The 26232-nt window shown below is 42.7% G+C and overlaps 1 protein-coding gene across 1 annotated transcript; it reads left to right on the top strand.

Moving 5' to 3' along the window:
- The first annotated feature begins 23041 nt into the window (after positions 1–23041).
- LOC133135478 (inhibitor of growth protein 2-like) lies at positions 23042–25948 on the top strand. Its single transcript, XM_061252510.1, has 2 exons — positions 23042–23354; positions 24690–25948. Exons 1-2 carry the CDS (start codon positions 23213–23215, stop codon positions 25364–25366), a joined length of 819 nt encoding a protein of 272 aa, XP_061108494.1. The 5' UTR covers positions 23042–23212; the 3' UTR covers positions 25367–25948.
- The last annotated feature ends 284 nt before the right edge of the window (positions 25949–26232 follow it).

Genomic DNA, 26232 nt, shown 5'->3' with positions numbered 1-26232 from the left:
GGGCGAGAAACACATATACAGCCAAAAACGTTGGCCCAGATCATTAAGTCACTTGTTCATCGGCGGCTCTAATGAATACTGTTTCTTTTGGCTTAAAATTCCACGTGATGTCGAAAGGTTGCGGTGGGTAATCCGTCCCGGTTTGCTGATGAAATTTACAACTCAACAGCCCCATCTGCTGGAGACAGCTGGGACAAGGTGTCCCTCTTCACTAAATCTACCCTTTTCATTGGCATACCCACACCAGAATCTCCTTCTAAAACCTAAACTAATTTGATTATCTTTCTAAGTCAATGTCAATCTATCTCAATCTCAGTAGGAACAGCCTTGATAAAACAATCTTAATAAAATGCCAAATTGCCATTTGTGTTGAGCAGGAATGAAACAGGCAGTTATTGAGAGAGGGCCTTAAAGACCAGAGCCTGGATGCAAGGAGTGTCTTGCTGAGAAACCCGAGCAAGTCAAAAAGGTTACTCCATGTGCTTTAGGCAAATAGCAGTAATAGCAGTATTTATCAAAGCCATTTGATAAATTGCATGGATCGTTTAGTAGTCTGAAGTCACAGACTGGACAGATAACAATTTACCATCTCAGCCACATAATTACAGCCTGATATGGGAGATAATTTCCAATATTTTTACATCCTGATACCTGGCAAAAAATGTTTTTGTGTGTTGTGTGTTGTAAAAACCTTTTGCAGTGAGACTTATAACTTATGTTATGTTTATTTCTTTGATATGATACAAGTGTGTTGGGCATTGTAAAAACCTGTTGCAGTGAGACTTATGACTTGTGTTATTTTTACTGAGCCGTAGCATGTGTGGAATATATGGTGATTGAGACCAAGGCCAGAGAGTAATGTCCCCTACAGGGGACAGAAATCGAGCAAATAAATTGGTTTTAGGAGGTTAACAGCGTAAGTGCTGCTTGCGAATCCAGACTCGGCAGGTGTTTCTCCGCAGGTTAGGAAGCGATTGGCATATGGCAGGTGGAGGGCTGCTCAGCGGGGAGTCCACACCCAGAGAGGCTCAGCAGTCTGGCGCAGACGCTCCGCACAGCTGGGGAACCTGCTCCGCTGCCTCTGCCGTTACCCGGGGCAACGCTCCCTCCCGCCCAACCGCGTGCCGGAGCCAGAGGTGAGCGCTTCCTGTGTGACGCGCAGGTCGTGGTGGGGTTAGCCCAGGTAGCCGTCGGGCTAATGACGCACCTGCGCAATCCCCGTAAGAACAAATTGTTGCCTCAACTTAGAAAAGTTAGTGTCCGTGCTGCTTTAGTTTAAAGAACGTGTCTTCTGAAGTTCACTCAACTTAAAAATTTAATGCAGCACGGACTTTCTTAGGCTGAAACAAGGATTTGTATTTTGTACGGTGAAGCTGTGTCTTGGTCGATATGGTCTGCGGAACGTAGAGAACTTCAAAGTGGGGGGGGGGGGGGGGGGGAGCTTCTAAGGGTGGTCTAGTTGGTGGGCAGGGTGGGATGGGGGCAGGGGGTGCTGACCATAACAGAGAGAGGACCCTCCTCCATCACTGTCTACCCCATGCTGGGGCATTCGGGCATTCAAGACTGCCACACCTGCCCGTAACAGGTTTTAACAGGATATGGTGCGCATGGCCATGCTGAAGCCAGTCAAGCAAAGTAAATAGTATGTGAGCAGTACAAAGGCTAAGACAGTTGGGTTATCTAATTACTCTGTACTTATATATGTAAATTCTTAGCAGTAACTGAACCCAATATTTAAATGCCATGTTTAAGTGTGTTATGTTAAAAGGTCGTAATAATGACATTCCAAGTGTTTCACTTAAAAATTGAATGCGGTTGTTGACATGCTAATTTTAAAGACTAACGTACATATATAGCTATGATAAATTATTATAATTTTACTACAAATAATTAGTCAGGGGGTAATTGCCGTGTACATTCAATTTGTTAATTAGAGTTTGTTCATGTCAAACGACATCAGCATTACTATGGGAAAAGAGTGAAGACGGCACTTAATGTCATTTGAACAAGATGCAATTAATCTTCAGCATGAGGAGCATTTCAGCTTAAAGGCTTATATCTTGTAGTGTCAAGAACACATGGGCCTCTGCATTCAGCGCTCCCTGGCAGGTAGCCTATGCGCTAATCTTGCGCTTTCTCTTCCCTCTTAGCCAGTAAGCCGGGGATATAGCATTGCTGGCCATGCATATCTCCAGTCCTTCTGTTACAGGACTGCATGCTGGATGAGCCCGTCTCACGTGCGCAGCGGCCAAGTCTGAAGCAGATGTAGCTGCTTGTACGACCTGTCTGTCCTGGGCTGTGGCTGCTTTGTGTTCTGCTTCAGCCGTCTGCAGGAAAGCGGAGGTTAGTCCTTCAATTGGGAAAGGGAGAAACGTTGGTCTAGTCTGCCCACTGAATGATCTTTTCTAAATGAAAGGCTGAGATATACTGTATATTTTTAACCAGGTAAAGGGAAGGGCTGTCGACCACCACCCAAAGCGCAGGTGTTGAGCTCCAGTCCTGAAGGGCTGCAGTGTCTGCGGGGTTTCAGTGTGGTTCAGCTCCGGTGATTCATTTAAGGCACTGATTGGCTGAAGAGACTTTTGGCTTTTGATGGAAAGAAAGCCACAAATATCTGCAGACACCCCGGCCCTCCAGGACTGTTTGACTCCTCTAAATCTAACAGCAAGGCAAAAGGTACATGGTAAAATGTTCAGTATTAACAAAACTAGACTTCTGAGTTTGTATGGGATCACAGGTACAGTACTCTATCAGAACATTTTATTGTATATTTTACATAGTTCTAAATAGACCTGTAATGCTATTTCTGTTGAGTAGGAGCCTAGACTAGTTGACATATAGCACTCCAAGCTATCTTACCATTTAGCAGACACTCCTCTCAAGAACAATGTACATTGTTTATATACAAGCGGGATATTTAGCAATTTTGGGTTTTATTACTCTTGGCAAGGGTACAACATTACTGCCCCACCTGGGTACCAGATTACACTGGGCTACATTGCCACCACCATGGCTCAACAACAAACACCTAAAGCAATATAATATTAATATTTACAGGCCAATTAACAAGCCCAACCACAAAAACACAACTTTGCTTTTATCAGGCAGAAATGTGGGCTTGCTACACTTGTATTTGTGTGAATATCAGATAATGTGACGGTTCCAACTGTGCTTGCTCCTGGTGCTGATAGCACAGGAGTTATGCTTTGTTTGATAAAGATCAAAGCCAATTCCCCATTAATGAAATAGGAACACAGTCAAGAACAAATGTTTATCATAAGTGTACCAGATCTCACCACCTGTGTTTCCACCACAAACATATATAAGGGTCTACATACAAAGTCTTTGTTTGATTTATAAAATCTAAAATGAAATTGACAGTATATTTGTTTTGTAGCCTTGTTGGATGTGACATATAAGCAGCAAAGAAAATCTTGGCTCATTTGAAAGTGCAGAAACAGAGAAAAATCCACAAGATGTTTTGGTTGAAGAGAATGGCAGCATTTTGGCAGACATACATACATACAATGGAGGAAGCCCACAGAGTCAATGCTGAGTTCTGTAACGAGACGGGGCTTAAGCTCAAATGCCACAACTAAATCACAGCACCCTGAAACATGGAACTGTCCTGAGCATGGGAACACCAGCCACAGAAGCATATGCTCTGTAATATCAAAGCAGAACCATCCCACATCATCTGGGAACAAGTTGGATCCTCCACAGAAAGCTGTAGTCTGTTCAATATGACCGAGGTGGGTAGGCAGTAGGCCCTCCTAGAGATCCACAAAAATCAACAACCCCCACCTCCTCCAAACAGAATGGCAAACCAGGCAGGTGCTCAAGACCTTGCTGTGCTATCCAGGGTCCACCTACATAACCCACAGTCTCACCACAGATCTCATTTGATGTTCTTCATAAAGCAAACCACGTTTTAATCAGCTGTGACCATAAAACCAACCTTCTCTGCAAAAGCAGTACCGCAAGAGCGTCTGACCATGCTCCAGGAAGGAATCTGGAGTGAGAGAAGAAGAGGGTATTCAAACTTTAGAGCATTTCTGCTATAATTCTGCAAGGGGTATGGTACACAACAACTATCTTTTCAAACATTATTTAAATGAATCCAAAGGTTTGCTGTGGAGAAACAAAGAAAACAGACAAAACAGCGTTTGATTTAATAGATGTTTGAATCCTAAATAAGCTTAATTTTTGTCTGTGAATTTGCCCGTTATTTCTCATGAGCAATCAGACCTGGGTTCAAATAGTATTTATTCTGCATTTGACTAAGCTTGCCTGATGTATTGGAACAAATGAAATGAAACCACAATTGTAAACCCACTTTTGGTTTCATTTGGCACCAGGCAAGATCAATAGAGCACGGAATAGTATTTGAATCCAAAACAAATACTATTTGAACCCTGGTCTGCCAGCAATAAATACACTTATTACAATTAAACAAGACACCTTTGTGAAAATGGGCCTTTAGCCAGCAGTGGAAAAAAACAAGGTCTGTTGACTGTCATTAACTGATAATATGACTGACAATATTGTTTCAGTGCTACATATTTCACAAGCTCCCAGGAGACTAATCAAAAGCAAGGAACTTTTCAACATCCTCAGTCTCTTGGGTTTAACTATGACTGAATTCAATTACAGCACACATCAGACATCTTTGCCCTTCAAATCACAGCCTTTTATGGGTCAGTTAACTGGAACTGTTTACATCCATCTTCTTCCTACATCCACTGCTGGCAACTTCGGCAGCATGTTGCATCTGCCTGGCTGACATAACTAGGTTTTTAAAATGCAAGCTTTTAATACTTAATGTTTGGCAGTATCTCTTTTTTTCTAAAATGATTCATGGGTCCTTCATAAGTTGCAAAACAACTAAGACAAACTGGCTGAGGCTTTGTAATGGCCCTATTGGTGATATTTCTTTTTTTCCCACTTAAAGCAATTATGCATGGGCTGATTTGACCTGAAATGGGACTCTTTATAGAGCAGTCATTAGTGGGTTTTCGTGCAGTCTTTCTTTCTCTAGTTACAACTGAGAAAGGTTTGGTTTATGACATAATTGTACACCCATAGTCTAAGCTTGTTAAAGTAAGGGCAGCGCTTTAATGATTATGAAACGCATCTGAATGTTTCGGCCGGAATAATATTCCGCTAATGTGCTTTTTAATCAGGCAAAGAGAATGGACTCCTGTTTTGATCCGGTGGCCGTTGAAGCCCCAGTTGTCTTTAACATTAGCTCTTGCTTTGTAGCCCTTTCATAAAGCCTTTTGGGTGTTTTGTTTCAGATCCTCTCCGTGCATGGTTTTTTGTTTTTGGAGGGGTGTGTTATTCTTTCAGACGTAGACTTGCCGAGCTAGACAACAGGTCGCAGCCTTGATGTGAATCGGGCGTGTGAGTCTGTGGCGGAGTTAAACGGGTTGACGGCGGGAGGGAGTCACGCCGTCAGCCGAACCGCAGCCTCCCAATAAGCACAGCCTTCCCACTGATCCCTCCAATCACCCGCCGTTCCAAGTCGCCTCCAATTAACTCCCATCAACCCCCTCACCAACATGAATGTCACAGGATGCCTCTTTCTCACAACATTGACTTCTGCCGTCAAATTAATTTGGACACCTGTCTTCGGAAAGAGGCATGACCAGACTTGCCAGAATCAATTTAGCAGAACACCCAACGATGGAAAGATGGAACCGACCGGACGTGACCGAAGGGGGGGTGGGCTTTCCGCAGATTTCTGTTTAACCGCCCATCTGTGACAATTAATTCTGAGGAAAAGAATCCATTCTGTTGCTCTTTCTGTTATTTCTCCTGCCGCAGAGTCTGAAAACACCATCGGCTTCGCGGCACCCGGCTCAAAGGAAGTACGGAATAAAGACAGGCTAATGCTCCTTACTGCTCAAAAAGGAAGAGACCCGGAGTCATTTTCAACCAGACTATCTTCTCAGACACCAGCCTGCTGCTCCTACTGCTGCAGCTGATAATTCCTAACACCTGTCAACCACCTGCCTGTTAACCACCCTGTAACCAGCCCCTTTCATCACTTCTGTTCCCACTAAGAGTCCTTTGTGTCTTCCTTAACTAGTCAGTAGTTCAGCGCCCCCCACTTTCCCATCGTGGGTCTGGTCCGCGGTTTAATTAGACTTCCTCGAACAGGATCAGACTCCCATGTTGCCGCTCTTCAGAGGGTCCTTTCACTGTGTAATTATTCTGCTCATAAATGTGTAATCTGCTACTTCTCTCTCCATTGGTGGGGGTACATCTCACTGCCCTGGTGTTGGGGGTTTTCAGCTGGAACTTGAACTTGGGTTGCTCATTTGAAAAGGCCTTTTCTTTTGATTGTAATGTCAGGTACATGAAATAGCTGGACTTTCTGTGCATCCAATTAACAATTGTAATTTGAGTTGTAATGTGGCAGACACTAGGCTAATGCAACTTACAAAAGCACATTTCACATGGAAAGTAAACAACAACAGATAGAGGTAGGGAGATGGTGGCAGAATCAAAGCACAGGTCTTAACACCGGTGAGGTAATGGATGGAATGTTTTTTTCTGCTTTTATTGATTAAATATAAACAATAATGCCCACTCTGAAAATGAAAATTTGAAATCAATGTGGTCACAATAATATCACAAAAAAACAGTGAGAGTTTTGAGTTTTGTTCCGAGGAGAACAGAGTAAGATGTATAAGACATCTTCACTACAGCATTTCACTCTGGATAGTGTTTCAAGTAAATGCTGCTTTTGCTGTTTGTGGAGAAGATAAATTGCAAGTCCTTTGTGATCCAGAGTAATTGTTTTTTTATCACTCTTTGGCTGGGTTAATGTGAGGAGTAGCACAGAAAGCATCTATGGGGGCTACCTCAAAATGCCTTCATGTTACAATAAAATACACCAACAGTTAGTTCCCGATCACAAATCTTTTCTCACCATTATTTCTCTCTTCGGGAATGTTGTTTGAAGTTAAACGTCAGCTAACCGCAAGATCTAAAATAATTGCCACATCAGCAATAACCTGTTTATTTTCTGTTTAGCACGGTCACAAAACTTTGCATTCCAAAAATATAAATGTAGAATACAAACTTGCACTGGATATGATAGTGTGTCTCACTCTTCCATTTGATCATGCCAAAGAAAATTCTAATGAATCTATGGGTAACAATATGTGACACAGGCAGAGAGCACTACTGTAACTATTGCAAACACCAAAAAAGGTTTAAGGGGTGGAATTAATTCATGTAATTTTGGAATGCAAGGGAAATGTATGTGCATAATATGCTGTGTACATTCACATCTGGTGACAGTGAAGCAGAATGGTTATGGAAATGCAGCTCTAAGGTCGTCAATTTAAATCCCAGGTGGTGGAGAGCTGTTATGCTCTTGACCGTGCTACTCAATCTGAATCACTTCAGTAAATATATAGCTGTAAAAATAGATTAAATGCTTTGAATAAACGGCGCAAGCTGGAAAAGTGCCTTGCGGTTTTAAAAACTTTGACAACTTCCCTTCAGTTTCCTCCTATATGCCATAACTCATTGAGTGGGCAGGTTCCTGTAAAGAAACGCATTAGTACTGTAGCATTAAATGTCTTAATTGGATGCTCATTCTCCCAGTTGCTTAAATTACTTACAACACATAGAGTATTGATGAAGAGCCAGGAATTAAAGTCGCAAGTGTTCAATTGTGAATACCGTGTATGAGGACTGAATCAGCATAAATAGTTGTCGTGTTGATTCAAAGACAATGGATTGAGCATTGAACTGCGGGTAGGGCCTGAAAGTGTTGAATCAGAATAGATGTGCAAGTGTTCGATTCTGAGCCGCGTGCGTGAGGTGTGAGTGTTGGATCAGCAGAGTAGAGGGTGTAAGCCTGTCAGGATTGTCTGTCGATGCTAAAGCGTGAATCGTTGAGGGCAATCTGGCCAGGGGGGAGGTCTGGAAGGATGTGACAGGGTTACATTAGCGTTGAAAGGAAAGTGCTGTCACCAAGGTGTGGAGAGAGACACTTATGGGTCCAAGGACACGGAGCCTGTCAACCCGGCGTGAACATAAAGCTCTGATAAACAGAGAAGGTCAAAGTCAGGCGTTGTTAAACCAGCGGCCTTGTTTGGGGTTCTGTTATATTCACTCTTGTGCATATTAGTGGTCACGTAGACGGTGCCAGAAAAACGGCGCAGTTGTTAATGCAGCCTCTTGGTTATTTATTCATTCTTCACCTCCCACAGTGCTGGTGCTTGACAGCAATATTTCACATTAGTTTCAGGGAAAATTAAAAATCTAATTAATCCCCTTCTTTTACATTCTCAACTTGAAACGGCAGCATTGCCACACCGAACAGCAGGAAAGCAGCTTTGAATTCTGGGAATGTTCAATATCTGCTTCAAAACATAAAACTCATGCATAGCAAGCGGTATTTTTCAACTTTTTATTTTAATTTTATTTTTTTAATTTAATTTAATTTTTTGTTCTTCTTTTACTCATTATTGCTTTTCTGCTCGTTGCTTTTGATCTGCGATTCCTTCGCGGTTTGTTGGCTGTGTGAGTTTGTGTGAGTCCAGGGGTGGCAGGAAGGTTTTTTTTTTATAGGAGGCCGATGTATACTTTCACCGCCGGGGTGTCTGGGTAACCGTTCCAGCTGTGGGCTTTTTCCCTCAGTGTGGGGGACTCTACCAGAGATCTCGGAGGAGTGCACAATAAAGTGGATTGAGAAAATTGTACTAATAATACAAAACTCTGTGTTATCACAGCTTGGAACATATTGAACAGATAGTTGCCTCAACAGACAAACTCTCAGTTCTGAGTTTGATTGTGTCTCCAGGCATCCTCGGCAACCATCCTAAACCATAGGATGAAAAACATAATCCTTCACATAACAAACAAGGCCGCGGGAGACTTATGCTCCAATTCACATGGTTTAGACATATTTAGAGATATATTATATGCATACTTGTTTCATTAACCTTGACATTTTTCTTTTGAAACATGTTCATAACTAGATATTATATGAAAAAAATATGCGGCAGGTATGGCTGTTATTGTAGGCAGGTAAAACGCATTAGCCTGGTTTAAGCTACTTTTTCAAAAGAACTCCTTTAATTCTCCGATAATTGGATCTCCTTTTCATAAGAAGACACAGGAAGTTAAGCACAGGGCACCACTCCATTTCATTTCATCCTTCCCCCCTTCCCCTCTCAGATCTGCACACAAGTATAAATTAGCCCTTTACCAGGGGTCCAGGGCCCCCAGTGATCACTGACCCATTGATTTCAGGATCAGGGACCAATCGATTTCAAGTTCACTGATCCCGGTCCGAGTGATTCGAGGCCGGTTTGATCAGAGGGCGAAAGACCAGATCAAGGCCATAACCAAATGCAACACTTTAGCCGCACCAAAATGGCGTGGGAGATCTGAAGAGTGAGAGTCAGACACCTAATTATCTATTCCGACCGCTGCCAGACTCGGAATGGCTATAATTGCCGCCTGAAGTCCCAGATAATGAATGAAAGCCCCTTCCATACTGCGCCCGTCCGAGACGGCAGCGGGTCGTCGGCAGAGGCTGAAGTTGCGTGGCGGCAGCGAGGTGACGGAGCGCTTTTCTAATCAGCCGGGCTCCGACGGACCCCTCCAGTGTGTCGCTGACCTTTCAATATCACCGTATCTCTCAATGAAACTCAAACGGACTGTGACTGAGGGTAATTCAGACGAATACAGGGGGCATGGTGTCTGTGTCCTTTCGAGAGAGGTAGAGCGAGGGCCTTATGGTAATGAAGGGAAGTTCAGCCGCCACCAGCACAGTGGCGAACATTATCTTTTGTCAGAAGAGCCGCCTTTAAGGTCCAGATGATGATTTCAACCTTTCACCACAGTGGTAGGTTATCTATGAGACCTGTAGGGGAAATTTATTTACACTCAGTGTCAGAGAGCAATTTATTAGGTAGACCTCTACACCAGATTGTTAATGCAACTCAGCCAATCATGTGGCAGTAACTAAATGTATAAAAGCATGCAGATGTGGTCAAGATGTTCAACTGTTGTTTAGACCAAATGTCAGAATGGGGAAGAAATGTAATCTCAGTGACTTTGACCATTGAATGATTGTTGCTGACAGACAGGATGGTTTGAGTATCTCAGAAACTGCTGATCTCCTGGGATTTTCATCCACAAGAGTCTCTAGATTTTGCAGAGAATGGCGCAAAAACAAATCAGGGGTCACAAACCCTGGAGATCTACTCTCCATTTGGTTTTCACTCCAACCTTAGCAAAGCACACCTCATTCAACAGCTAAAGATCATGTTGATCTGCTAATTAGTAGAATCAAGAATGCTAAATTTGGGTTGCAATGAAAACCTATAGGATGGTAGATCTCCAAGAACAGGGTTGGTGACCACTAGGCTAAAGCAGCAGAAGTCTAATAAATGAGTCTTATAAATTGCTCACTGAGTGTATACAAATATTTTAAAAACTGGGGATACATAATGGATTCTCCTAGCGGTTTGGGGGGAGAGGGGAGGTGTTCCTGTCTCCCAGAATTTGAACGGACAGCGGGAAGTTGATCAGGAAACTACTCTCTCCTGTGTGCCCTGCAGCAGTTTCTCAACCACGGCCACACGGAAGGACCTGGAAGGCAGCCTGCTGGGCTGAATTAGCCCTTCACACTGAAGGACAGCAGCTCAAACGCGGATTGATTGGAGCTTGATTGTGCGCGGAGAAACAGTGGAACTGCTCACATCTTAATGATTGGCGGGTCGTTACTCCACCCCCGCACTGTTCGGCACTCTTGTGGAACTGGCACTGAATTACAATCACAAAATAAATCTTCACAAACAAGTGGGGCAGTAACTACTCTTTTGTATTTTATTTTATTTTTTCAATGGCAGGAAATCTGGGTGTATAATCTAGGTGATCCTTGGAATGGTGGAATATATTTTAAGAGTAGGACACAGCCTATAGTTCAATGTAAAATAATCTATAGTAACAATATTATATATATATTATATATTATTATTATTTATATTATTAATATTATATATATTATATATATATATTAATATCTATATTAAGTACAAAATGTACTCATGTAAAAAATATGTTAATTTAAGAGTTTATATCATACAGATTTTTTCTGTGCTCCAAAAAATACTAATTTTAAATTGAAGTGGAAAAACCTGCATGGATCTCACCAATCTGGAACTGACCAATCTGCTGGCATCCCCACAGAGTAGCACATAATTGGCCATTGTGTCAGCCAATGAGAAAAAGTTTCATTTGATAGAATTGGCCACCTGCAGTCTGCCCAATATGTGCAGCTCGGAAAGTGTACTTTTTCCCCAAAGAAAACGACTTTGCAGATGGACAGCATATAGAGAAGAACTGTCGGCTGGATACTATTTCCCCCATTACTGTTCAAACTCTCAGCACTTTGCTTCAGTTCATGTCAATTCCGGGTTTAAGAAAATAAAAAATAGCTGTAGTAAAAGCTTTTTTTCTTCAAACCGGGACTCATTTTTAAAAGCAGCGGAACAATTGGTAGCCATTTCAGGCATCTCCAATGTATTTTTTTATTGAAAATGTTTAAAATTAAAAAATGTTTAAAATTAATTACAAAATGCTCGGAGAGACACAGCTTTAGAGGACAATTGATGAGCAGAAGTATTAATTAATTAAGTAATTGTGATCTTATACCTTGATGGGTAATTGTGTGCAATCTTCAACCGCATTTACAGAGAGGCCCACAGCAAAGACTGCAGAAAGCTAGAGCTGGAAATGGCAGCTGAAGGAGATAAGATACCACAGAGCTGGTGCTTCCCTATGCTAAAGTGTATCCGCTTACAGAGAGTGACATAGGGCTATATGCCTCTCACTCAGTGCCACACAGTAACCCAACTCTGTAATCTACAAACACTGTGTCCTCTACTCCTGAAACACATTACCACATTGTCACTCACTCTCAATGCCACACTGTACCCTACCATACGACCCAACACTACACCGTCCTTCAGTCCCACACACACGACGACAGTGTCCTTAACTCTTAAACCTCGAAGCCACGCTGCCCCCAATCTGTAACACACCGCACCGGACGATCACTCACTCTGAAGCACAATGTCGAACTTTCCACCTCTCCTTCTTTCTCTTTCCGCTCATCCTTCCTTTCTTTCCCGCACCGGGCACAGAAATGAAATTCATTCTTCAAACAGCCCCTGCCTTTACCTTGGCCGTTTTTTTGGGGTTTTTTTCCTTCTCCCCTCGGCCAATTCATAATAACGACATCACGAGGATTGAATTGCCATTTGAAAGCTAGAACAGAGCTCGCCGCTGATCTCATTTATCTTGAGCGGGAAACTGAGCGGAGCGAGACTCCGGGGTTTCAGAGACAGGCCCGGGGAGCCGGGGCAAGGAATCAATTTCCCTCCCATCATGGGTCAAAGGTCGTCGCAGCGAGGAGAGGCCCTCCGGCACGGCCGTGGCGTGTCAGACCAGCCCAGAAGTCAGACAGAGCCTCCAGTGGAGAGCTCCGGGGCCTTAGGCCAGGGGAGAGCAGGCTGGAGGCTGGAGGGAGGACTCCTTCAGGCAATCAAGGCTTCACCCACTAATGACTGCAAATGCCAACGCTGGGACCTGCCTGTTTAATGGGCTACCGCGGGCCAGCCGGGGGACGGCTGATTAGGCACTGGAGTGGCTAATCACTCCATGATCTAAAGCCACTGTTAAAGACGGGAATAAGGAGAGGTTTCGCAGGGGGGGAAGTCATTCTAGTCTGAACGAGTGTGAAAATGGAAGGCTTTGTGTGCCTGTGTCGACTGAATTAAAGTGATGTAGTATTCCTGCATGAGAGCAGTTTTTTTTTATTATAGTGTGTGCAAAGGAAGTGGTAAATGGAGAGCAGTATCCATTCAAGGCTGCAGGTTAGGGATACGACTGCTTCCTTGAGGAAGAGACAGACACTTCCCCAGCCTGAAATTGCTTGTCAGGCACATTAGTTTAGAAAATAGTTTCTCTGCCTTTGTTTTCCGGTTAGCAAGGCGACTGTTCCTCTCTGTTTTTGCTCAGATTTGTTTTTTAAAACAAGGTCCTAAAGCTAAGTTTGGGGATTTTTTTTGACATTTAATTGTCTTTGTGCTTTATGTTTTTATCCCCCTTCCTTTCCCTCCAGTAAATCCACAGGGTTTTTGTGGCAACCTTCATTTCTTTCTCTTGTGAAAACTGTGGTGTTCACATCCCGCTATTTGAACCTTTTCCTTTGAAAGCCCGTCTTTGTGTGCAGAGAGAAGGGGGGGGGGGGGTTACATGGCTCCCCCAGGAGTGTTTGTACTCTTGCGCTCTCATGATGCTTCTCTACCAGTCCCACTGCTGCCCTCCCTCTGTTTCTTTGATACGAGATGAGACTGTATGGTGCGTGCCTTCCTGGCCACTCACTGCTCTTCCTGTGCGAGGGAAGATCTGTGACTTTGACTGAACTCAGCTGTTCACATCTCAATGCTGTACTCTGTATGGAGTAGGGCATTGCGTTTCCACGCTAGTATGAAGTCGAACTGTACCAAGCTACAGGTGCTTGCTATTAAAAGCTGGAGCTGCATCGCCATCTAGCCAGGGGTTAGGGTTACTGCAGATAGGATTAGAGTCAAAACTGGATTCCGTATCATCAGCTTTCCAACATTAACATGCTCAATTTTTAAAGACAAAAAATAAATACAACATTTTTATCAGTATGTGTGAAGTCTGAATATCTCTGCTGATGACAGCAAACCTACCTGTCTGTCTGGCTGCTGATCCAGAAGGAGAGAGTTCATTTGAGGAGTGCTATTTCAGCTCATTGACTTACTGTGAATAGGAGTCTGTCGTAGTGCATGAAGGTGAAGACATGGTGTGTGGGCTGGGAGGGTTGGGGGGGTGGTGGGGTTGCAGTCGGAGGGGGGCTCCTGTCATGGAGGTGTGTTGAGCCTATAAATGAACATAGGGTCAAAGGGTCACCTGTCATATTACCATTCCGCACCCTCACTCCCTCTCCCTGGCTCAGAGCCGGCTGAGAGACTGACAGCAGGACAAACGAGTACTTGTACACGCCCTGTCACCGCACACGGCGGGGGGAGCCAGACAGCCTTCAAACACACCCCCGCGACCGCCAGCCACCTTTCCCGCCCCCGAATCACGCCGTCCGTGTCTCAGAGTTGTCCGCGTCTGGTTTAGCGTCTGCGCGGCGAAGCAGGTCTACACTCTACAGCGGGAGTGAGGACGAGAAGTCAGAGGTGTCAGGTTAATCCGTGCGCATGTGAAATTCGAGCGCATTTCTCTATCACGTCGCACCACAAAAATGTATTTACATCAAAATCAAAATGTTGAAGGCTTACTGCACACAAAAATTTTGGATTATGAACGAGGGATGGCTCAGAAATAAACGGTGAAGATAAACATTGCGAAAATACTCAAGTTTCTCAGAAGCTGAACTAACGGATGTTGGGTAACTTAATTTACATTATAATTGAATGTTTTACGCTAGCAGAGATTTGTCCAGGCAGTGTCACGATATCTAAAACGGTATTTCCCTATTTTTTTTATGTATAATATGTCGTCAAAGTCTTGTGAAAGATAGATTTTTTTCAAAGTGAAAAGTTTTTCGGAGAATGAAACCAAAAAGAAATGCTGTGTACTGTGATGGCAGCATAGGCCAACCATGTCTCACAAATTGGATGTAATGACACCTCGGTTTTTCCTGAATGAGTCATTTGGGAAATGTTGTCATGGATATTTAGATTTGGCATTAGAAACTGTGTCCCAACAGGATGCTTCTTTCTCTGTCTTAAGGGAAAATCTGGCCTACTTTGCAAGGGCTGAGTATCACAATATAAGCCTACCAGCATATGAAGTATGATCTTAAATTGACTTAAATTGAGTCCACTTAAAGGAACAAGAGGAAGCTTAGCAGTAATACACTCACTGAGCACTTTATTAGGTAGACCTGTACACCAGTTTGTTAATGCAAATATTCAATCAGCCAATCATGTGCTAGCAACTAAATGCATAAAAACATGTAGACAAGGTCAAGAGGTTCAGCTGTTCTTCAGACCAAACATCAGAAAGGGGAAGAAATGTGATCTAACTGACTTTGACTGATCAAACTGTTGATCTGGGATTCTCAGAGAATGGTGCGGAAAACAAAAAACATCCAGTGAGCAGCAGTTCTGCAGGCAGAAACACCTTGTTAAAGAGAGAGGTCAGAGGAGGAGGGCCAAACTGGTCAAAGCTGACAAAAAAGTGACAGTAATGCAAATAACCACACATTACAACAGTGCATCTCTGAACACACAACATGTCAAACCTTTTAAGTGGATAGGCTACAGCAGCAGAAGACCAATAAGTTACATTACATTACATTATTGCCATTTGGCAGATGCTCTTATCCAGAGCGATGTACATTTGATTAGACTAAGCAGCAGACAATCCTCCCCTGGAGCAATGCAGGGTTAAGGGCCTTGCTCAAGTCCCCAACGGCTGTGCGGATCTTATTGTGGCTACAATGGAATTCGAGCCCCCGACCTTGCCTGTTCCAGTCATTTACCATAAGCACTACACTATAGGCTGCCCTGTAGAAAAATAAGTCTAATAAATACCTAATAAAGTGCTCACTGAGTGTATATGTTCTCCATCTGCCTTTTTTAAATGCTACAATGTAAAAATATATTTTCTTTTTCAAATGAAAACCAAGAGACAACCCAAGAGAGTTATGGTAAATGCAGTGGCTAATGTTACTTTATGGTTTGTGTAAACACAGTGCTATATTAGCATCGTGCTATATTCTCAGAGGTTCTCATCAGTGGTCCTGTGGGGCAGAGAGTGGAAGACCACTGGTGTGATCAGTGAATGAATGACCAGATATCTCTTCTCTCTTCTTATACCAAAAGCCCCCCTCTGCTTCATCATCCTCTGATCCTGCTGGGTGTGTGTGTGTGTGTGTGTGTGTGTGTGTGTGTGCGCGCGCGCACGCGTGTGTGCGTCTGTTATTTCTGTTGCTTTTTTGTCACTGCCCTGATTTATATTCTGCTCCTCGCTGTAGTTTTTTTGAACAATTCTGCATCTCTAACACAACCTCCACTGTTTTTATCCTTGTATCTGCTGCATTAGCATAAACTCCATCAAGGGAAATCATGAATTGTGCCTTCTATTTCCTGTTCTTCAGGATGCAGAAGTTTTTATTTGGTGAAAGAAAAACTCATATGTGTGTTCTCTGGCAAGTTCATGAAAATTCTTCTTCTTCTTCTTCTTCTTTTTTTTTTGTACATTAATATAATTTCACCATAAAAGTTAGCTTTTACTAATGATTAATGATTGACATAATTATTCATTATAATATGTAAATGTCAATCACTCTCTATCATGGGGTATTAGAAAACAAGTGGGAAAGTAAGTATGCTTACTTAAAGTTATATAACCTCAACTTATGCAATAATTAAGTAATCTTCACTTTCTATTCAAACAGTCAGAAGTTAAATGAATACACTGTGTTTGGCATTGAAGCATTAATCAGCACTAATACAGTCCACAAATGCAAGAATACGGTGTCTGTGTTTTTGTGTTTGTCTAAGCACCTATCAGATATTTCCTTGATTGGAAGTAAATAAAGTTAAAGGTTTTTGTGATGAATTGAACTGAAATCGTGATTGTCATTCAAACATCAAACTGTCCAGGGATAATGGCCTAAAAGCATTTTACCCATTAGGACTGCTTTTAGGAACGTTTGAGGTGTGAGGTCACAAATGTGATTAGGGTACTGTTCACTGAACATTCTAATGCTGATGTAAAAACCACTACTGGTAACAGAACGCAATGGAGTTCTAGAACACTGATTTAGAATTATGGGGGGGAAACCGGTTTTTGTTCCAAAAAAAAAAACATACTCTCCACAGGGCTCCTTGCATTGCAGACCCCACAGCAGCTTTCCTGTCCAGCAGATTGATTGAACCATTACAACTGACAGCTGACACACACACGGACATATCCTCCCATAATTACCCCACCAGGGCTGGGGTGTTGTCAGAGGTACTTGAAATGGTAGGGATTGATATACCATGCTGGGAAGTTAAGGGAACAGGAAACTCTCAAAGAAAGTAACAAACAAGCGTGTAATCAAAGTGTAATCATCATAACTGATGGTTTCTTCGTGGGCAGCTGTGGGGAAATGGCTCTTTCATAATGGCTCTGGAACCAGACCAAAGACAAAGTCCATCACTCAAAGTCCTTTTTTCAATATCGCCAAAGCCTGTAAAACAACTTACATCTCAATTACTTGAAATCTGTCAGGCTTGTTAATGGGAAGGCTCTCTGGTTGAACTGCGTTGGGGCTGCTTCCTCTTAATTAATTGAGTTGTTCTTAAAATCACCCTCTGTCTTCCCAAGACTTAATTCCCGCCCGAGAACCTAAATAGCACCACTTAGAGGGACCGCGTCACGTCTCAGCGACTGAAAGTGTGGGTTTTACCTCCGCTGTCACTCTATTAAGAGAAAAGCTTCAGCTGACATTAAGAATCGACAGCATTGTTCAGACAATTAACTTGCTTCTTTTTTTTCCCCTGCTTGGAAATTGCAGGGGAAAACTAAAGAGGAGCTGGACAAAATATAAAGCGGTAAAGTAAGTGTGCCTAAAGTGCTTTAACTGTGCCGGCACCCTAAGATGGCGCTGAGAGGATGCTCCCTCCCTACTTCAATGGTCCAGAAGTGCGCTATTGTCCAGTGTTTTTGTCTTCTTACATTTTTCCCTATTTATTTTCAGTAATTCAAATGTGTTGAATTCTGCTACGCAATTAGCGGAATGAGAAAACACAGCTTTAAACTGCAATTTCAAGGCTTGTTTTATTCTGCCAACTGGGGCGGAGTGACAGGCAAACATCAGGAAGGGGATGTTTATTAAGAATCGCCCATGCGTGCTCCTGAAGACTTTGCTTCATGAGCCAAGTAATGATGTTGTTGGCCTAAGTGGGGAAACAGAATGGGTAAGGCAGACTGGTGTCGGATACAGCCTGCAAAGCCACAAGGGAATCCTCAGAGAGCGAGAGTCGTGGAAACGGATATCATCAGAAACTCCAGAGATTGGGGATTCTATGCCTGGTGCAACAACAGGTCTGTTTATCATTCGCTGAAGAGATGATGATGATGCACCATCTCTTCTGCAATGGTGTGGCTGAGGGGAGTGACAGAACTGGCTATCATTAAATAATGCTCTCTCTTTCTCTCTCTCTCTGTCTAAGCAACACAGTCATATTATGCATGTACACACAAGAAAAGATGGAAACCACATATACAACATGCATTGAGTATGAACACTCACAGCTTCCCTAACACCCTAACCTTCCCAAAGGAGCCTTTCCACACAGTATTCCCATTAAATTTGAATACTGAGACAGAATGCACAGGATGACTAAATGATTGGATATCCTGTGCCCCTTTGTACATCCGCTTCTCATTGGCCTCCACTGGCTTCCTATTGCCGCACGCATCCGATTCAAGGCCCTAGTGTTGGCATTTCAGGCTGCTAAGGGGACTGCCCCACCTTACATACAATCCTTGATCACTCCCTACTCCCCAGCTAGACCACTCCGGTCTGCCAGCTCTGGTCGCCTTATGGTTCCCTCTCTACGTGCACCTGGCGGTCGAGCTGCATGTTCACGCCTGTTTTCCGTTCTGGTTCCTCAGTGGTGGAATGACTTGCCTACCACTGTCAGGACAGCAGAATCCCTCCTCCTATTTCGACGCAGACTCAAAACACACCTTTTCAAACTCTACCTTAGTCCTCCCTCCTGATTTTCCCAGCCTCCCCTTTCTGATATCCCTATCCTCCTTGTCTAACCCAAAAAAAAGAAAAAAAGAAAAGAAAATTATATGTTTAGAACAGTATTCCATGTGTATTTTCTTAGTTATTGATATGATGCTTTGACTTGTGAAAGAACCTATGCACTTGTAAGTCACTTTGGATTAAAAGCGTCTGCCAAATGACAAAAATGTAAATGTAAAATGTAAATTAAAAATATATTTAGAAGTCTGCTTTGTGCTAAATCCATTTTTACTGTTGTGCATTAGTGTAGATGACATCAGAAGAAAGAAAGGGATTTTGGTAAGTCGTATTTAGTGCAACAGCATTTGCGTCCTGCCATACCGGTCCTAGCTGCATTTTGGCTATCCATAACTCACCTGCACATTAGCAGTACCATTTCAGCAACCCAACATGATTTAATGTATGAATGTTTCATTCTTCAGCAAAGTATTTGTTTTTTGTAAAGGGGAGCATGGTTACGTGTGGAGCAAAGCGATTTCAGAGCAGACAAATGGCCCTTCTCCCAAAATGCAGATGTTTGGTGTGAAATTGAGGCAGGGAGGGAATCACGCCAGTGCTTTTGCATGGCAGATTTCCTGAAGTGAAGTTTTGATGTTGTGTACAAAGTTGAAATGCATTATTTGTGGAAAGTATTGAAGCCTGATTAAAGTAGCAGGAGAGGAGCTCTGGGCCCATCTGCTCACTAATCCATTATTTGGTCTAAAATGCAAATGTATGTAACTGTCATCTTGTCTCACCAAGTAAATTCTACTTGGTTTGGTCAATTTCAATTTCATGCATGATCTGTTAATCCGTGCACATCTGATACAATATATTCAGTACAGTACATATAAAACCACATGAAATATATTACATTAATGGCAATATATTGCCCAAATGCATGCACACACACACACACACACACACATACACGTAGTGTGGGCAGTTGTGTAAGGTTGCTTGTTTTTCCTCTGTACTCATAAAACAATGACTATGAAGCAAAATTCACAATGTCGGAATGTATTTCATGTACACAGCAGGTTAATTATCATCCTGAATTCAAAAGAAATTTCAACTTAAACATTGTTGAAATTTTATTATTGATTTTAATTCTGAATTATCCTCAACCATCACAAAGCAATTACAAGAAAATTTCAAGACTGACACCCAAATATATTTTACATATATTTTGATATATTTCAACTTACTACAACTAAGCAACTTTTCTGAAATTTTTCGATCATTTTTTGTTTGGGAACAAAATGATTACTTCCTAGGCTGGTGTGTCCCTGGAGCAGCCCATAACAAAACGCAAGCGGTGCGGAATCAAATGTTTTCCATTTTTATATGTTTTTATACATTTTTATGTTTTTTTAACAGTCCATCTGCTCCCTGAATGCTCGATACCCAATGCGCCCCCAGCGAAGGCTCAGCTTTGAGCATTAAAGGAAGACGAGACATTGGAAAGCTGCTGAACTACTTTTAAACGCTCTCGGAGACAAACAGAGCGGCAGAACGCAGATGGACTGTCACAACACGCGACCCAAGCAGAGGTAAAAATGGAAGTGCTCGAACCAGTCAGCAGCAGATGGAGATGAGGCCACGATTCCCGGAGGTGTTGGAGCAAACACACCCAGGCCCATTTATAACACAACCTGCCGTTTCCAACACTACTACTCAAAAACAGTGCTCACGGTGATAAAAAAATCTTTTTACAATATTCACAAAATTTCTAAAAGTTTGCTCACCACAACATGGTCTGGCTCTCTAGAAACAAATGTATGTTGAGACCTTAAACCAGAGATCATCAGAGCTGGCCCCATTCTTTTCTCCTGGGTAATTAACTGAACATTAGTGCCACTGATTGGCCAGACTTCACACCTGTCTCCCAGGTAAAAAGATGATGGAAAACCAGCAGTTCTTCATCATCTCTGCCTTAAACCTGTCTTGCTCTGATCTACCCTTCTTACTGTAAAGACAACCCTAATCATGTTATTAGCATCACCACCTCCTCGAGTAGACAACATCCATACAATATATTTTTTTAAATGTATTGTTTTAAGTCACTGGCTAGAGGTAGCCATGTAAAATTGATGACATTGGTGGCTCAGAATGCCAGTTGAAATATGTAGTCAGTTGAGCTGAGCTTTGAATGAATGCACAGAATAAATGTGCTGTTCAACATGTGAGTCCCATTTGCTGTACTGAACAGTATGTGTCTCCTTAGACAAACTGATGTTTGTTTAAAAAGCAGACTGTTGACCCATTTTCATCACTGAGGCCCTCGCCAAACACACCCCAACACCCACCCCTCTTGAGATAGCTCAAGGAACTAATAAGGTTTGGCTTTTCAGTGAAAATGTTAATATACTGCTCATACATTCTAAATTTACTTTACTAATATTCATAAACATACAATGTTGTTGTTTTTAATTGTCTTTCATTTCTATCCTGTCCACAAATAGTACAGCCATTTATTATCGGAATACATTTGCCAGAAATGTATATGGAATCATTGTGCCATCTAGTGAAATATTTTCCTCACTACAAACTTGGATGTTGTTGATATCTGGAAAGAACTGCTTAAAAGTTCTTTCTGTATGTTTACACTAGGACTCGGAACAGTACTGCCCTCTCAGGTCCACTTTTGCACTTGCTCTTGTGTTTGATTTGCACTTTGTTGTACGTCGCTCTGGATAAGAGCGTCTGCTAAATGCCACGTAATGTAATGTAATGTCATGTAAAAGGGGGGAATCCATTCTGTCCATCCAGTATCTAACCCGATTATTCCTGCTCAGGGTCGTGGGGGGCTGGATTGTATTGGGTGAGAGGCAGGAATACACCCCGATAGATTGCCAATCCATTGCAGGGCGCAAACACCATTCACTTACATACTCATACCGATGGGCAATTTAGACTCTCTGTCCTCCAATTAGAAAAGGGAGTACCAGGAGAAAACCTACACCTACACAGACTGACAGGTTGTGCAAAATCCACACAGGAAGGCCCAGGCCTCCTGTGCTATCCACTGGACCAACATGAAGGGGAGGAATATTATGTATAATAAATAAAAGCTGGAGGCAGATCTCCATATTGGTATCAGTTTGCGGATCTGCAGTTGCACATTGCACTTGTTCTGATCATAACTGCCACCCCGAGCCGCCACTCTAAAACCACATTCAACCTGCCAGACAAGCAGCTTTTTCTGGCTCTGCCTGAATGTTTCTGGTGCTTTCCACTACAACATAACATACCAGGTTATGTTGAAGGTTAACAAGAAGAAGAACTGTGGTGGTTATTTGGGTTACTTTCCCTTTCTGTCAGCTTTGACCAGTCTGGCCATTCTCCTCTGAGCTCGCACAGAACTGCTGCTCACTGTGTTTTTGTTTTTTAGCACCATTCACTGCAAACTCTAGAGACTGCCGTGCATGAAAATCCCAAAAGATCAGCAGTTTCCAACATATTTAAACCACCCTGTCTGGCACCAACAATCATTCCATGGTCAAAGTCACATTTCTTCCCCAATCTGGTGTTTGGTATGAAAAACAGCTGAACCTCTTGACCATGGCTGCATGCTTTTATGCATTTAGTTGCTGCCACATGATTGCCTGAATATATGACTTAAAGGAAGTCACGCCTCTTTCTGGGAACCCATGGCTCAAACAGTAATTGTCAAAAAGATTAACATAAAGGGCTTCACCTGCGATAGGAAGACTCTAATATCATGTGTAATTGTAAAGGGTGTTTAAAATTAACCTGAGAAGTGAACTTGCCTTTTTACTGAAATAAATTCCCCCAGCATACAAATGCAGTTTTTTGTGCATTTTACATCCTCATATCTAAATTTTGAACAAATGTTCTTTGAAATGCACCTCCCCCTCCCCCCACACACCAATTGAATTTATTATGTTATATCCGAATTCTTCTGTTTAATAAAAATATTATATAATAAAATATATAATATAATATAATATAATATAATATAATATAATATAATATAATACAATGTCATTGATATCTGTTTATGCACATTGAGCTGCATTAACCATGTGAGAGAAAATTCAACGCTGGCCCCCCGAGTGAAAGTGAAATGTAAACTAGAGGTGTTATTACTTTAAAATTCCACCATCTTTGTGTCCAACCCCCTGACAAGGAAGCTGCGGGAAAATGCAAAAACGCGGTGCATTGCCTTATAAGGCATATTTCAGGTCATGCGCAGAAAGCACAGTTTTGTTTGAAGTGAATTGCAGTTACTAGTCCGGCCGATTGAGCTGCACGAAAAGAATAGACAACTAGGTGTAGCAGTGATATCGTAGACATATTATTCCCCTTGAATGTGTTTTCTTAGACCATTCATTTTCTCTCCGCGTAGTGTGTCGATCTGCTTAATGCATTGCCATCACAATGTTGGGACATCATCATCCAAACGTGGAAAAAACACAACTGGTCAGCTATGTGGAGGATTATCTTGAATGTGTGGAGTCTTTGCCTTTGGACATACAGAGGAATGTTTCATTGTTGCGGGAAATTGATACAAAGTATCAAGGTAGGTACTTCTTTACATAAAGCTATTACTTTGTTACAGTAGCGACCGTAAAGGAATCAATAGGCGACAATGTAACACTTTGCTAGCTGGCATGCTGCTTTGTGTTCTCGTGATGCAGTGCTGACATACAGCGTAGACAAAATCTTCACGCAAGCTACAGATTTATAGATTGGTCGATAGTTTATTAGCTGGCTAATAAAATATAACGCCCCGGTTAGCTGTCGGAAATGGGGATAAACTCAACGGAGAGCTCTGAAACCCGAACGGTCCCTTTCGAGGTGTGATAGCTAGGCGCTTTGCTAGGAAACTGAAGTAAGAAACGTTCAGCCATTTTGCCAATAATTAGATAACTCTAAAAGCTAGCTTGCAAAGCAGGCAGCTGGCTAGTAGTAACGTGACCTCCGAAAAAGCATCTAACGTCGAGTACAAACGGTTACTTATTGATAGTATAGTTAAGCGGGTGCCATATTCGTGACATACAGTACGCTTTTGTTCTTCGTTGTTTGTTAGGTAAATTACAATGATGACGCTCATTTGCTGCTTAATGAAATGGCAAGCTCCTAGAAACAGATTAGTCTGCAGACATTTCGGGAGATCTATCCACACGTAGGCCTATTTCAGTCTTTATTGTTATATAAACAAGGCTTTACAGGCAAAACTTTAGTCGTTCTACGAGCTCTGCACTAGCTTGTCTTTGCCTGGGTACTCCAGTTCGTTCACATGAAGTGAAAAGGGTAAACAAGATGACATTCTGTTGGGGTTGGCACTGACACAGACACGAACAACAGTGGAATAAATCCGCAAATTTGCTTACAGAAAATCAACTGGTCGTCTATGGCTTCGGCGCTCAGCTCTATTGAAACATGTATGAAATTAATTTGGCGAACGAGCTACTCACAACTCGAACAGCGCATGTCGTCACTTCCTCCGTATAGCCGAACGCTTTGACTGCGGAAGCTGGATTTAAACTTCGACCGTGTAGCTTGGAAATATTGTAGCAAGAATGACTTTACTCGTGTTAGCCAATATTGCATTTCGTTTTTTAGGATGTTACTGATGTGATCAATAAAGTGTATCATCTAAAGACTGTTGGCTAATAGTCGCCTACCGTCTCATATATTAGTCGACCACGGTTCCCGGGTTGAAAGATGCGAGAGCAAGCTATCCTATTGCAGCTTCATGGATATGCTACTATTTCTATGGCTATGGAAATGTTAGACTAAATAGAGATCTGCGGTTTGATATCCGTTCAAAGTGGGTTGACCAGGGAAGCTATTCCCGGAGACATAGCCTAACTGAAGTAGTGACATTTATGTGTGTGGGTGTGTGTTGCAGAGGTGCTGAAGGAGGTCGATCATGTGTATGAGAAGTACAAGAAGGAGACGGACGGCGGCCAGAAGAAGCGGCTGCAGGTCCAGCTCCAGCGCGCGCTCATCAGCAGCCAGGAGCTGGGCGATGAGAAGATCCACGTGGTGACGCAGATGATGGAGCTGGTGGAGAACCGCGCGCGTCAGATGGACTCCCACTCGCAGTGTTTCCAGGAGCCGGCGGAGCCCGAGAAGATCGTGGAGAAGGTGAAGCAGGACGTCGTGCCCCCGGAGCGCTCATCGGCCCGCCGACCGCGTCGCCAGCGCAACAGCGAGAGCCGCGACTCCTGCCACACGACCAACGGCGTGGACGAGCAGGGCGAGGAGCCGCCGCCCAAGGAGAAGAAGTCCAAGTCGGCCAAGAAGAAGAAGCGCTCCAAAGCTAAGCAGGAGCGCGAGATGTCGCCGGTGGAGTTCACCATCGACCCCAACGAGCCCACTTATTGCCTCTGCGACCAGGTTTCCTACGGGGAGATGATAGGCTGCGACAACGAACAGTGTCCTATCGAGTGGTTCCACTTTTCATGCGTTGGACTTACCTATAAGCCCAAGGGGAAGTGGTACTGTCCTAAGTGCAGAGGGGACAGTGAAAAGACAATGGACAAAAGTATTGAAAAAACTAAAAAAGATCGGAGGTCTAGGTAGTGGACTGATTTTTTTTTCTTTTTTTTTTTTCTTTTCCAACAGTTATATGGTCGATAAAACAATCTTGTCTGAGAGGCTATGCAATCTATTGCGTTAACACAATACTGAAATGATCAGATATGGTCAATTTGTTGCTGCATCCATTCAAAACAAACAACATGATCATAAGAAGGTGCTGTGACAACACTGGTATATTGCATAGATTGCCAGCTGACCTCTATTCTTGTAAGAAAAACAAGAAAAGCATCGTAAGTCCTACAGTTTAAAGTCACCTCTATCAGACACAAACGTAGAAATGCACTTGGGAAGTCTCATTTGGCATTAAGTTTCTGAACTGAAATTAATGGTTTACTTTACTTTCATTGTGGGGAATGCATTCTTTTCTAGTTTGTGTCTAATACAGATCCGTGAACACATTACTTTTGATATATATATTTTTTGTGTGTTTGTACAATGGGAAAGATTTGGCCTTTTAAATGTCTTCCAAAACAAGTTACTGATTCCACTGTTGTATATTTTGTTTATTATTTCTGATTTCCTTAAATTTGCAGTATTTAAATAAACCTGTGACATTTGACTGTTCTGATTATTCTGGGAGGAATTTTTCCTTGTATACTGCAGCAAAGGTGTTGCTTGAGTGTATACCGTACGGCAAAGAATCTTGGGGTGACTCTTGATAACTGCCTCTCCCTGGCTCCACAAGTATCCTCCACTGCCAGAACCTGCAGGTTCTTTCTGTTTAATATACGCCGCATCCGTCATCTCCTGACGGAGAAAGCCACCCAGCTCCTAGTCCAGGCGCTCGTCATTTCCCGCCTGGATTACTGCAACTCCCTCCTAGCCGGTCTCCCAGCGTGCGCCATCAA

Source organism: Conger conger, chromosome 8, assembly GCF_963514075.1.
Source record: "Conger conger chromosome 8, fConCon1.1, whole genome shotgun sequence".
NCBI classification, from domain to species: Eukaryota; Metazoa; Chordata; class Actinopteri; order Anguilliformes; family Congridae; genus Conger; species Conger conger.
Note: the sequence above shows the minus strand (reverse complement) of the source record. Positions and strands in the feature narration are given on the sequence as shown.